A 15,025-nucleotide genomic window follows, 5' to 3' on the forward strand; every position below is an offset into this window, starting at 1 on the left:
ACACACACATTTATTTAATAACACATTGTGCTGCAATTAATTGTTGCAGTCCTCTTGCTAGACTACAGGTTATGTGAAGGCACTCTTAAATTTACTCGACAAATATTTAATGAACATCTACTATGTGTTGGGCACTGGGCCACGTGCTATAGATATAACAGTGACAAAGACAGATGAAGCCCTCTTGAAATTACAGTCTCTCAGGAAAAACAGGTAGTTAATAACTAATTACACAAATAACTGCTTATAGATATGTAAATAAGTATTCTGAAGGAAAAGTATAGAGAGCCCTGAGACCATGTAACAGGTGAACCTCACCTGTAAGGGGTGGGGTAAGTGAGGTAAGACTTCCCCAAGGACCGAAATGGTATTTAGCTAAATCAGCATTAACTCATGGGGGAAAGAATGTTACCCACAGAAGACAGAGCATATTCCCCAAAAAGGAGCTATGAGGTAAGCGTGACTGAAGCATAGTGAGTGAGGGGCAGGATGAGCTGAGTGGAGGCCACAGTGGACGGAGGGGTATGCCAACCATGTTAAGATTTGTGGCCTTGATTTTAAGACTTTGTTCACTGGCACAGTTAAACAGGGGGTTAATATGATCACATGTTCTGTTTAAAAGGAGAGCTCTTCCTGCATTGTGGATGATAAACTGGAGGAGAAAAAACTAGGTACGAGACCAGAACAGAGATCGGAAATGACTAAAATAAAAACGGGAATCTGAAATTAGTGGGGAAAAGATGGGTTATTCAGTCATGGCATTGGGACAAAATAATTAACCTGAATCTCTACCACAATCATGTTAGAAAATATCAAAGTTCTACAATATGGTTTTAGTTTAGAAACAATCAGAAGTTCTTTTTGTCCTTATTCAGGCTAATTTCAGAGTCCTGCAAAAGAGGAAAAAGAGCTGTAATTGCCATCTCAAAATCCCCTTTCTGTTTTTTTTCTACTTTGGAGAATAAAACCTGAGCTTTAAGAAGGAAAAGCATAGAGAAACTATTGTAAGCTCAGATACATCTTAAATGAATAACAAGTACAATTTGTAAGTAATCAGGAATACTACACCAGATATTCTTTTTGTCCTCTCATAACTAAGCATGTTTTAAGATTCTTGACAAATTAAGTTTTTCATCTTATATGGGTAAAAAATCAATTTGTCAATAAGAGAGTGCTCTATAGGGTTGCTATGAGTCGGAATCGACTCAACGGCACTGGGTTTGGTTTTTGGTTTTTGTTTTAACTCTTCACAATAAGTGGAAGGGAAACCAGAGGACATTTGGTGCTCATGAAGGACAAAATAACAAATTCAAATTTAGTCTTACTTGAAAATTTGCCTCAATTCGTTTAGCCAGTAGGTGGTTTAGTTAGTTCCCTGGGTTCTATTCTATCTCTTTTATCTTCTCTTATCAACAAAGACCAGAAATTTACTACACAGAACATACATAAAGAGAGTTCCTGGGCAGTGGAAATGGTTAACGCACTCAGCTGCTAACTGAAAGGTTGGAGGTTCTAGTCCACCCAAAGGCACCTTGGAAGAAAACCCTGGAGATCTACTTCCAAAAAATCAGCTATTGGAAACCCTGTGGAGCACAGCTCTACTCTGACGCACATGGGTTTGTCATGACCTAGAATCAACTTGACAGCAACTGATTGGGGTTTTTTTGGTTGTTGTTGTTGACTTAAATAAACAAAGATTCTTTTAAGTCCAAGTGATTTACTTCAGAGTTTATATCTAAAAAAGAAGAAAAAAATTCCTTCCTAAAATGAGGCTGACATTTCAGATTTCTTGTACTAATATAAATTTTAGATAGATTAGCAATTTTAGTATAATTAAATGAACCATAAAATACCAGAAGGAACAGACTAGGAGAAACTTTTTGGGACTCATGCATCTGATAAGGGTCTAGTATGAAAAAAAATATTGTTATGAACCAAATTGTGCCCCCAAAAGTATCTCTCAACCTGGCTGGACCATGATTCCCAGTATTGTGTGATTGTCTACCATTTTGTCATCTGATGTGATTTTCCCATGTATTGTAAATCCTACTTCTGTGATGTTAATGGTGACCCTGGGGGTACAGTGGTTAATATCTTGGCTGCTAACCCAAAAGTCGGCAGTTCAAATCCACCAGCCATTCCTTGAAAACCCTGTGGGGCATTTCTACTCTGTCCTATAGGGTCACTATGAATCAGAATTGACTCAATGGCAACAGGTTATGGGTATGATGTTAATGAGGCAGGATTAGAGGCAGTTATGTTAACGAGGCAGGACTCTATCTACAATCTTAAATCAATCTCTTTTGAGATACAAAAGAGAGAAGGGAGCGGAGAGACGGGGGGCCTCATACGAACAAGAAACAAGAGCTAGGAGAATAGCATGTCCTTTGGACCCAGGGTCCCTGCACTGAGAAGCTCCTAGACTAGGGAAAGATTGAGGACAAGGACATTTCCCCAGAGCTAACAGAGAGAAAGCCTTCCCCTGGAGCTGGCACCCTGAATTTGGACTTCTAGCCTCCTGGACTGTGAGGGAATAAATTTCTGTTTGTTAAAGCTATCCACTTGTGGTATTTCTGTTATAGCAGCACTAGATAACTAAGACAAATACATATATTAAAAAAAAAAAAAAAACTTCCACAACTTAACAAGAAAAAGACAAACAACCGAATCAGAAAATGGGCAAAAGACTTGAACAGAAATTTCACCTAAGAGGATATACAAATGGCCAAAGAGCACTAGGAAAATGCAAATCAAAATCACAATGAGATACCACCTCACCCCCAAAAGAATGGCTTTGATTAAAAAAATGGAAAACGATAGGTGTTGGCAAGTACATGGAGAAATTGGGACCCTCATCCATTGCTGGTAGGAAGGCAAAATGGTACAAGCCACTGTGGAAAACAGTTTGGCAGTTCCTCAAAAAGTTGAATACAGAACTATCATATGTCTCAGCAATCTCAATCCTAAGTATACCCAAAATATTTGAAAGCAGGAATGCAAATAAAAACCTGTACACCAGTGTTCACTGAAGCACTATTCACAATAGCCAAAAGGTAGAAACCACCTTAATGTCCATCAACAGATGAATGAGCAAGATATGGTATGTATACACACAACGGAATATTAGAAATGAAGTCCTGATACATGCTACCATATGGATGAACCTTGACAACATTATGCAGAGTGCAATAAGTCAGTCGCAAAAGGACAAATACTGTATGATCTCACTTATATGAAATAAGCAAATATATAGAAACCAAAGCTTATTAGTGGTTAGCAGGGAAGGGAGGGAGGGGGAAGGGGAAGTTATTATTTATGTTAATAGAAAAGGATAAGTTGGAAAAGAACAGTGACAATGTTTGCACAACATGAAAACTGTATTCAATGTCACTGAATTATACTTATAAAAATTGTATTGGCAAATTTTTGTTATTTACCACATACACACATAGACACACAAAGAACCAGAAGGAAACATGGGGGAAATTGTAACCTTGCAATGGGGAAGGCCTTTCTAAGGAAGACATAAGCCTAGAAACCATAAAGAAAAGATGAGTGAGTTTTGTGTCCTCTTTAATTCCTGAATAATATATCTTCTGCGTTGGTTTTATAAATGGAATATTTCCTTCCATTGTATCTTCTACTAGTTTCTGCTACCTTATTGAATTATCTAATCATTTGTAGCACATTTTTAGTTGATTCTCATAATAGTAAGGAAAAAGAAAAGACTCAAAAAATGTCCCCAAAGGGGGAAAAAAACCCAGATAACATATAAAGATAAGGGAGCAGAATGGTGACACCACAAGAAAAGCCAAGTAAAGACTATAGGTGAATATAGGGTAAAAATTCTCAACAAAATAGTAGCAAACCAAATTCAACACCCTATTAAAAGGATTATATACATGATCGAGTGGGATTTATCCAAGCAATACAAGGGTGGTTCAGCTTAAGAAATCAATCAATGTATTATATTAATAGAGCGAAGGGAAAAAAACATGATTATATCAGTTGATGCAGAAAAGGCATTTGAGAGAATCCAACAGATAAAAGCACTCAGCAAACTAGGAATAGAGGGGACATTTCTCAATATGATAAAAGGCAGTTATGAAAAACCCATAGTTAACATCTTACTCAATGGTGAAAGACTGAAAGCTTTCCCTCCAAGATCATAAACAATACAAAGATACCCATTTTCATGACAGCTATTCAACACTGCACTAGAACTTCTAGCCAGAGCACTTAGACAAGAAAAAAGAAATGAAAGGTATTCAAATTGAAAAGGAAGAGGAAAAATTATCTCTGTTCACAAATGACATGACCTTACAGGTAAAAGACCCTAAAGAACCAGAAAATAATTGTTAGAGCTCATAAACAAATTCAGTGAAGCTGGAGGATACAAAGTCAACACTCCAAAATAATCTATATTTCTATACACTAGCAATGAGCAAACTAAAAGGAAATTGAGAAAACAATTACATTTACAGTAACATCAAAAAGAACAAAGTACCTAGGAATAAATTTAACAAAGGAGGTAAAGGACTTATATACTGAAAACCATATATTGCTAAAAGAAATTAAAGAAGACCTAAATAAATAGAAAGACATCTCGTGTTCATGGATTGGAAGACTTAAAATGTCAATAATACCCAAAGTGATCTATGGACTCAGCGAAACCCCTACAAAATTACAACAACTTTCTTTGCAGAAATGGAAAAGCCAATTCTCAAATTCATATGAAATTGGAAAAAAACAAAACCTGTTGCTGTTGATTCCGATTCATGGTGACCCCATGTGTTACAGGATAGAATTGCTCCACAGGGGTGGAATTGCAAGAGGCCCTCAAAACAATTTTGAAAAAGAAGAACAAAGGACTTACACTTCTTGATTTAAAAACATACTACAAAGCTATAGTAATCAAAAAACACTGTGTTACTGGTATAAGAATAGACATATAAACCAATGGCACAGACTCAAGAATCTAGAAGTAAAACCATGCTTCTATGGTCAATTGATTTTCAACAAAAATACCCAGTCCATTCAATAGGGAGAGAAGAGTTTCTTTAATAAATGGTGCTGGCAATACTGGGGAAACCAGAACAACTTATCCAAGGCAAGGTCATGGAAACCCCACAGACAGATCCAAACTCCCCGAGGGACCAAATTGCTGGGCTGAAGGCTGTGGGGACCATGGTCTCAGGGAACATCTAACTCAACTGGCATAACATAGTTTATAAAGAAAATGTTCTATATTCTACTTTGATGCATAGCACCTGGGGTCTTAGCCATCGAGGATACTCCACTGGTCTCACCCCTTCGGGAGCAAGAAAGAATAAAGAAAACTAAAGATACAAGGGTAAGATAAGTCCAAAGGACTAATGACCACAACTACCACGGCCTCCATCAGACTGAGTCCAGTATAACTAGATGGTGCCTGGCTACCACAACTGACTGCTCTGACAGGGATCACAATAGAGGATCCTGGACAGAGCTGGAGAAAAATGTAAACAAAATTCTAACTCACAAAAAAAAACAGACTTACTGGCCTGACAGAGACTAGAGAAACCCCGAGAGTAGGGCCCCCAGACACCTTTTAGCTCAGTAATGACGCCACTCCTGAGGTTCATCCTTCAGCCAAAGATTAGACAGGCCCATAAAACACAAAATGAGACTAAAGGGGCACATCAGCACAGGGGCAAGGACTAGAAGGCAGGAGGTATAGGAAAGCCGGTAATAGGGAACCCAAGGTCGAGAAGGGAGAGTGCTGACAAGTTGTGGGGTTGTTAACCAATGCCATAGAACAATGTGTACTAAATGTTTAATGAGAAACTAGTTTGTTCTGTAAACCTTCACCTAAAGTACAATAAAAAATAAAATAAATGGTGCTGGCCTGGCTGGAGCAAAGCAGAATGAAGATCAAAGACACAAGGGAAAGATTAGTATAATGGACCACAACTACCACAACCTCCACCAAACTGAGCTGGAACAACTGGATGGTGCCCGGATACCAACACTGACTGCTCTGGCAGGGATCACAATAGAGGGTCACAGACAGAGCAGGAGAAAAACGTACAGCAAAATTCAAATTAAAAAAAAAAAAAAGACCAGGCTTGCTGGTCTGACAGAGCCTGGAGAAGCCCCAAGAGTATGGCCTCCGGGCACATTTTTCACTCAGTACTGAAGTCACCCCTGAGGTTCACCCTTCAGCCAACCACTAGACCATAGAGCCAACACTAACACATGTGAGGGTCACGCTTCATAGTTCAGTCATGTATACGGGACTAATGAGCATACCAGGCCAAAAGCAAAGACGAGAAAGCTTGAATGGACAGGAAATCTGCACAAACGGAAACAGGGAACCTCAGGTAGAGAAGGGGAGAGTGTTGACACATTGCAGTGTTGGCAAACAATATCACAAAACAATTTGTGCATTAACTGTTTAATGAGAAATTAATGTGCTCTATAAACTTTCACCTAAATCACAATAAAAAAAAAAAAGAATAAAGAAAAAAAATGGTGCTGGGACAACTAGATCTCCACATGTAAAAGAATTAAGTTGGACGCATACTTACAGCAGATATAAAAATTAACTCAGAATGTATCAATGACCTAAACATAAGAACTAAAATCATAAAACTCTTAGAAGAAAACATAGGGATAATGATTAGGGACCTAATTTTTGACAATGGATTCTTAAATACGACACCAAAAGCGTGAATAACAAAAGACAAAATAGATAAAATGGACTTCATCAAAATTAAGAAATTTTGTGCATCAAAGGGCTTTACCAAGAAAGTGAAGAGACAACCCACACAATGGGAGAAAACATTTGGTAACCATGTCTCTGATAAGGTTTTAATATCCAGGATATATAAAGAACTTCTACAACTAAAACAAGACAAAAAACAACCCAGTTAAAAACTGAGCAAAGGAATGGAATAGACATTTCTCTAAAGAAGATACACAAATGGCCAATAAGTACATGAAAAGATACTCAACTTCACTAGGAAAATGCAAGTCAAAGCCACACGAGATACCACTTTACACCTACTAGGAAGGATGGCTATCATCAAAAAAAAAACCAGAAAACAACAAGTGTTGGTGAGGATATGGAGAAATTAAAATCCTCATGCTTTGTTGGATAGAATGCAAAATGGTGCAGTCACTGTGGAAAACAGCTTGGCAGTTCCTTTAAAAATTAAAAATAGAATTACTTTAGGACCTAACAATTCTACTGTTAGGTATGTATATACTCAAAAGAACTGAAAGCAGGGACAAACAGACACTTGTACACCAATGTTCACTGCAGCAAAAAAAAAAAAAAAAAAAAAACCAAAAGGTGGACACAATCTAAGGTCATCAGCAGATAAACAAAATGTGACATAACTATACAATGGAATATTATACAGCCATAAAGAGGAACAAAGTTCTCTGTTTTTTATTGTGTTATGGTTAATCAACCAAGAATGAAGTTCTGATACAACATGGATGAATCCTGAAGACATTATGCTAAGTGAAATAATCTAGGCACAAAAGGAGAAATATACGATTCCCTTTACATGAATTACCTAAAACAGGCAAATTCAAAGAAACAAAAGTAGAGTAAAGGTACTACTCTACTTTCGTGGCTAGGGGCAAGAAGGGTAATGGGGAATTATTATTTAATGGCTACAGAGTTTCTGTTTGGAATGATAAAAAAAGATCTGGAAATGGATAGTAGCAATGGTTATATAACATCGTGAATATACTTAACGGCACTGAATTATACACTCAAAAATGGTTAAATGGTAAGTTTCATGTACACTTTATGATTGAAAAAAGAAACTGAAAAAAATACAGTAAGAACTTTTTAGAAAGCAAGCTTTCTCCTCCTTCTCAACCCAAGTACAAGTTATATTCCACGTATCAATAAATTAGAAAGAGGCTGTTCATGTTTCAACTACTGGGTTCCTGCTCCTAAACTCAAAAGGGATATTTGTTGGTCACATACTTTTCTGGACATCATGGAGATATCTGTAGTAGAAAGCAAATGTAATTATCTTTTCTTAGAACTGAGTTTCTAAATAGAAGTGTTTCTTAGCAACAGTGGACATTACTGACCTCTCTCCAGCCCCTTGAAAGCAGAAGATGAGGAAGGCAGGCAAAGTATTCAAGTCTGGATTCAGCACTCAGAAACATCCATCTGTGGTCCCATACATTCTGTCCTTGCCTCCAGGGAGACATATATTTGGGGCCTCTCCTTTACAGAAGCTTTTATTCTGAGTCCATTACTTCCAAAGCCAATGTATTCTTTTTCTTTTTAAAAATCTTATCTACGAAAATAACTCAAAACCACTAACAATATAAATGAGCATACGGTGAAAAATGATTGAATCTCTCTGATGCAGACCCTGGCCCCACTTCCTGGATTTAATATTATAAAAAAAATAATAATAATAATTTCTGGAATTTTGCGTTAATATAATACATATGCATATTCCTGTATAGATCGACTGCGTCCGTATGTTTCTTATTTATTTAATTCATTTAATTTCTGCTTTGGCTATAAAGGAAACCCTAGTGGCGTAGTGGTTGAGTACTACGGCTGCTAACCAAAGGGTTGGCAGTTCAAATCCACCAGGTGCTCCTTGGAAACTCTATGGGGCAGTTCTACCCTGCCCTTGAGTCGGAATCGACTCGAAGGCACAGGGCTTGGTTTTGGTTTTTTTGGCTATAAAAGTCGGTGTTTTTAGCTTTTGTATAAAAATACCATTTAAAATTCACTTCCATATTCTGGACAATCTCCCTCTTTTCCTATGAAGAACTTTTTTTGTTTATTTCTATTTCGGCAATTTGATGAGAGCTTACTGAGACAAGATCAGATTCTGATGAAACTTAGAAGTGAGTGCTTTTCCACCCATGGCCAGTGATTTTCCTTTTACCCTGTAGTTTGGCCCTCCCTGCTGTGCTGATGAATAAGCCTAAGGAAAGTTCTGGGAGCCTTTGTGTATAAGGGGAGGACTCTCGGCCTCCCTTTTTCTAGGGGATGCCCTTCCCAGTTTCTGCTGGCCAGTCACGCCCCCTCACAAGGATGTGCCTGAAGCAAACTGTGTATATGTGAACAGTTGCTCGCTGTTTTCATTTAACAAAACAGGTCCTTCCATTCCAACATGGTTCTCATTCTTCTTAACAATTATATGTGTCTTGCTTAGAAATGTTTCCCCACTTCAAAATATAAAAATCTTTCCCAGGTTTTCTTCTAGTTCTTTTATGATTTAATTAACACACTTAATATATTGATTGGTATGGAACTTATTTTAATGTAAGGAGTAATCTATTTTCCAAAAGAGACTGTTTTTTTTAAATTTGATAGCGGCTCTTCCTTTTTATTTTCCTAATGATCATATTTTCAATAGAACCAATCCTTATTACATGAAAGTACTGTTATCCACTTAATTGGCCCATATAAACTCAACCACATGTGAGAAGAGGCTCTGAAACTTGCTCTTGCACATCAAGCAGCTAAAGCAAAAGGAAGAAATGATGAAGTAAAAGAACTGAACAGAAGATTTCAAAGGGTGGCTCAGGAAGACAAAGTATTATAATGACATGTGCAAAGAGCTGGAGATAGAAAACCAAAAGGGAAGAACATTACTCATCATCTCTCAAGCTGAAAGAACTGAAGAAAATATTCAAGCCTTGAGTTGCAATAGTGAAGGATTCTATGGGGAAATATTAAGCAATGCAGAAAGCATCAAAAGATGGAAGGAATACACAGAGTCATTACACCAAAAAGAATTGGTTGACATTCAACCATTTCAAGAGGTAGCATATGATCAGGAACCAATGGTACTCAAGAAGAAGGCCAAGCTGCACTGAAGAAACTGGCAAAAAACAAGTCACCAGAAATTGACAGAATATGGATTGAGATGTTTCAACAAACAGATGTAGCACTGGAAGTGCTCACTTGTCTATGCCAAGAAATTTAGAAGACAGCTACCTGGCCAACCGCTTGGAAGAGATCCATATTTATGCCTATTCCCAAGAAAGGTGATCCAGCGGAATGTGGAAATTATCAAACAATATCATTACTATCACATGCAAGCAAATTCTGCTGAAGATCATTCAAATGCGGCTGCAGCAGTATATTAACAGGGAACTGCTAGAAATTCAGGCTGGATTCAGAAAGGGACATGAAACCGGGGGTATCACTGCTGATGTCAGGTGGATCCTGGTTGAAAGCAGAGAATACCAGAAGGATGTTTACCTGTGTTTTATTGACTATCCAAAGGCATTTTACTGTATGGATCACAACAAATTATGGATAACATTGTGAAGAATAGAATTTCAGAACACTTAATTGTGCTCATGAGGAACCTGTACATAGATCAAGAGGCAGTTGTTTGGACAGAACAACGGGATACTGCATGGTTAAGTCAGGAAAGGTATGTGTCAGGGTTGTATCCTTTCACCATACCTATTCAATCTGTATGCTGAGCAAATAATCCGAGAAGCTGGACTGTATGAAGAATGGGGCATCAAGATTGGAGGAAGACTCATTAACAACTTGCGTTATGCAGATCATACAACCTTGCTTGCTGAAAGGGAAGAGGACTTGAAGCACTTACTGATGAAGGTCAAAGACCACAGCCTTCAGTACGGATTACATCTCAACATAAAGTAAACAAAAATCCTCATAACTGGGCCAATAAGCAACGTCATGATAAATGGAGAAAAGACTGAAGTTGTCGAGGATCTCATTTTACTTGGATCTACAGTTAACACCCTTGGAAGCAGCAGTCAAGAAATCAAAAGATGAATTGCACTGGGCAAATCTGTGGCAAATGACCTCTTTAAAGTGTTGAAAGGCAAAGATGTCGCCTTGAAGACTAAAGTACCCCTGACCCAAGCCGTGGTACTTTTAGTTGCATCACATGCATGCGAAAGCTGGTCAGTGAATAAGGAAGACTGAAGAAGAACTGACGCCTTTGAATTGTGGTGTTGGCGAAGAATATTGAATACACCATGGACTGCCAAAAGAACAAACAAGTCTGTCTTGGAAGAAGTACAACCAGAATGCTCCTTAGAAGCAAGGATGGCGAGACTGCGTCTTAAATACTTTGGACATGTTATCAGGAGGGATCAGTCCCTGGAGAAGGACATCATGCTTGGTAAAGTAGAGGGTCAATGAAAAAGAGGAAGACCCTCAACCAAATGGATTGACACTGTGGCTGCAACAATTGGCTCAAGCATAACAACAGTTGTGAGCATGGCGCAGGACCAGACAGTGTTTTGTTCTGTGGCACCTAGGGTCACTGTGAGTTGGAACCAACTCGAGGGCACCTAACAACAATAAACTCAATGCGAAGTAGAATATGGGTGACCTTGGCAATTCATTTTATTACTCTGGTCACTGGTATCCTGAGCTAAAAAACAGGAGTTAAATTAGATTGCTGTAGTGACCTTTCTGATTATGCAGGCAGAGTGTGACTGTGGGCAGATTTCATGACCTTACTCTGTGAAAGCTCTAATTACGTAATACAAGACAGAACTTCCACACAGCATCTTTACCTCCTCTTTTTCTGACGAGCACAGTGAGTACAGAGTGCAAGCCTCCAGAATGCACTGAGTGGAGTTCAGTGCTGTAGGCTAGCTGGACTGGGCCTGGCCAGGTAATAGAGGATTTGTGACTAATTTTCTGTTCCTGGTCATTACTTATCAAGAAAGGGAATGATTCTGAACAAGCTAATTGTGCCCATTTTCAAGAATGACCTGGCCTTCTAATTAATATATCACTGTTTGTCACTGTTTGGCCTCTTGGTGCAGCTCCCTCTCCTGACCCTTGTTGTTAGGTGCTGTTGAGTCACTTCTGACTGATAGCGATTCTATAGGCAACAGAAAGAAACATTGCCTAGTCCTGCACTATCCTCAAAATCATTGTTATGCTGGAATGCATTGTTGCTGCCACTGTGTCAATCCATCTGGCTGAGGGTTTTCCTCTTTTTCGCTGACCCTGTACTTTACCGAGCATGATGTCCTTCTCCAGGGACTGATCCCTCCTGATAACATGCCCAAAGTATGTGAGATGAAGTCTCACCAACCTTCCGTCTAAGGAGCATTCTGGCTGTACTTCTTCCAAGACAGATTTGTTTGTTTTTTGGCAGTCCGTGGTAAATGCAATATTCTTTGCCAACACCGTAATTCAAAGGCATCAATTCTTCTTCGTCTTATTCATTGTTCAGCTTTCGCATGCATTTGAAAACACCACGGCTTGGGTCAGGTGCACCTTAGTAGTTAAAGTGACATCTTTGCTTTTTAACACTTTAAAGAGGTCTTTTGGAGCACTGTCTTAGACTCTGAAAATTCAGGAACCTTTGGAGGCAAAGGATCAGGGTCCCTGGACCTACTATGAGCCAGGCTCAGTTCTAGTCCTATCTTTCTCTGCCGCAACTACGTATTGGTCAAGGGGCCTTAAATGCCTCACCTTTGCTGTAATCCTCTCTTTTGTACTTCATCCAGTTTTAAATGTAGAATGCAAAAAACAAAACAACAGAAGACTGCTTTCCTTGGGCACTTACAAGTGAGCTACTCTACCATTTTATGCAACGGAAGCATCTCTGATTTGCCTCTGCTCTTTACCTTGCTACCTTGTGTGGAGTAACAGTTTTAGGCTTCCAGAGCTGGTTTCCGAACAGATGTACAGTCAACCTAGGCATACCTAGGTTGGAAGCCAGCAGACAGTACAGTGCTTCCTTGCAGACAGATGGAGGTTAATTTCTAAGACACACAGAGGCATTGATTTTTGTAAATAATGAGCAATCTATCCTGTGGAATTTGAAAAAGTTGATTTCAATTTGCCTAAAATAAGAAATAAATCCAGAGACAAACTGAAACAAGTGCAGATACAGTTATCAGCCTGCCGTTTAACTGAGCTGTTGGTTCTAGAGAGGAACCTAAGGAAAGCTATTTAATGGCTCTCCTCTGTTCATTGAGGGCCAGGAACACAGTTTATCTAAATGTAAATTACTAACTGGCGGAGCAAAGCGTTCTGCAAACCACAAATTGTAACTGAAATTGAGAAAGATGCTGCAATTCACTATAAAACAGCTCTCACTGAAACCAAGCTAACAAGAACAGTAGACAACTAGAGTATTTCCAACTCCTAACGGGCTGTGTCTCCATAGATAGCACAGCCAGCAATTCATTTGGGATTCAGGGATGGTGCTGATTCACCTCAGGCAACAGGGTTACTAGGTTGAGAATGAGTGCTTCACAGAAGGCATAGTGGGACCCCGGTGTTCCCACACAGAGGTGGGCCCCACTACCCAACTTAGCATGCTCCACTCTTTTCAGGGCTAACCTTACTTACCCACCCTCTCATTTGAAACACTGTATGGAACCTCATCACTGGCAGAAACCTGACTAGGGACAAAAAGCTTATGTTCACTGCTCTCCAGTGCCCTCTGCTGATAACCTCAAACATGAGGTACTCACATGTCTTGGCCACAGTCTCCAAAGAATCCAAAATAGTTTGACTTCTTGAACTGAGATGTTCCTCAGACTTCTCCACAGATGTCTGCAACTACAAAGCCAAAAATTAACAAAGAATTCATAAACTGTTACCATATTTTATTAGCTTAAAGAATTCTCATTTAATGATTTATTAAAAAGAGTAGTTAATTTTGTTATTCTGTGTGAACTAAGAAAACCCTGGTGGCGTAGTGGTTAAGTGCTACGGCTGCTAACCAAAGGGTTGGCAGTTTGAATCCGCCAGATGCTCCTTGGAAATTCTGTGCTGCAATTCTACTCTGTCCTATAGGGTTGCTTTGACTTGATGGCACTGGGTTTGGTTTGTTGGTATGTGAACTAAAAGGCAATACAACATAATTATTAAACTTTCTAAACTGTACGATGTTCTAACTCCTAAAAATGAAGATGTACTTACCCTGTGAATACTTTCTCTGACACGGGAAATAAAGCTGCATAGAGTCTCACTAGAATAGGAGAGAATAAAGAAAGCAAATCTGTGAAATACTGAAATAATATGTAACAACTGACTCCATGAATGTGGCATCAAAACAGGGCTTGATCAGAGTTGGAGAGACCTTAAGAAACTTTAGTGCTAAGTTGGAAAAAAGGAGAGCATAGACTTTTCACGACCATTTCCAAGGCAAACCACTCTTTTCTTTTTTAAATCTACTCTTTATGAACATAGTGTTATTGTCGGGTGCTGTCGAGTCAATATAAATCCATAGCGACCCCAGGTGGCAGAGTAGAACTGCCCAGTAGGGTTTTGGTTTTTTTTTTAAATAATATTTTATTGTGTTTTTGGTGAAAGTTTACACAGTAAATTGGGTTCCCGTTTACGACTTCTACACAAATTGTTCAGTGACATTAGTTACGTTTTTCACAATGTGTCAACATTCTCTTTTAATTGTTTTGGTAGTTCTGTTTCCAGTACTGTAGTATCCCTGCCCCTTATCTTCTCATCTTTGCTTTTGAGTAAATGTTGACCTTTTGGTCTCATATAGACAGCTTTTTGGTAAAGCACAGCAGCACCATACTTACAGATAATAGCCTTTGTGTGCCACTCTGTTATTTCACTAAAAGGTGATCTCAGGGTCTGGGGACCATGGTTTCAGGGGACATCTAAGTCAATTGGCATAATAAAATCTATTAAGAAAACATTCTGCATCCCACTTTGAAGAGTGGCATCTGGGGTCTTAAATGCTAGCAAGCAGCCATCTAAGATGCATCAATTGGTCTCAACCCACCTGGACCAAAGGAAAATGAAGAACACCAAGGACACAAGGCGATTATGGGCCCAAGAGACAGAAGGGGCTACATGAACCAGAGACTACATCATCCTGAGACCGGAAGAACTAGATGGTGCCTGGCTACGACCGATGACTGCCCTGACAGGGAACACAACAGAGAACCCCTGAGGCAGCAGGAGAGCAGTGGGATGCAGACCCCAAATTCTCATAAGACCAGACTTAGTGGTCTGACTGAGACTAAAAAGACCCCTGTGGTCATGGCCCCCAGACCT

General features: G+C 39.1%; 1 protein-coding gene across 1 annotated transcript in view; it reads right to left on the bottom strand.

Annotated features, from left to right (window-relative positions):
• The window catches only part of IHO1 (interactor of HORMAD1 1), a 39,637-nt gene that overhangs the window by 4,061 nt on the left and 20,551 nt on the right, over nucleotides 1–15,025 (bottom strand). Inside the window, exons 4-5 of the mRNA XM_003409664.3 lie at nucleotides 13,922–13,970; nucleotides 13,471–13,558 (exon numbers count right to left, since the gene is read on the bottom strand). Coding sequence (XP_003409712.2) covers nucleotides 13,471–13,558; nucleotides 13,922–13,970 — 137 coding nt within the window. The remainder of the gene's footprint in view (nucleotides 1–13,470; nucleotides 13,559–13,921; nucleotides 13,971–15,025) is intronic.

Source organism: Loxodonta africana, chromosome 22 (genome assembly GCF_030014295.1).
Source record: "Loxodonta africana isolate mLoxAfr1 chromosome 22, mLoxAfr1.hap2, whole genome shotgun sequence".
Classification (NCBI taxonomy): Eukaryota; Metazoa; Chordata; class Mammalia; order Proboscidea; family Elephantidae; genus Loxodonta; species Loxodonta africana.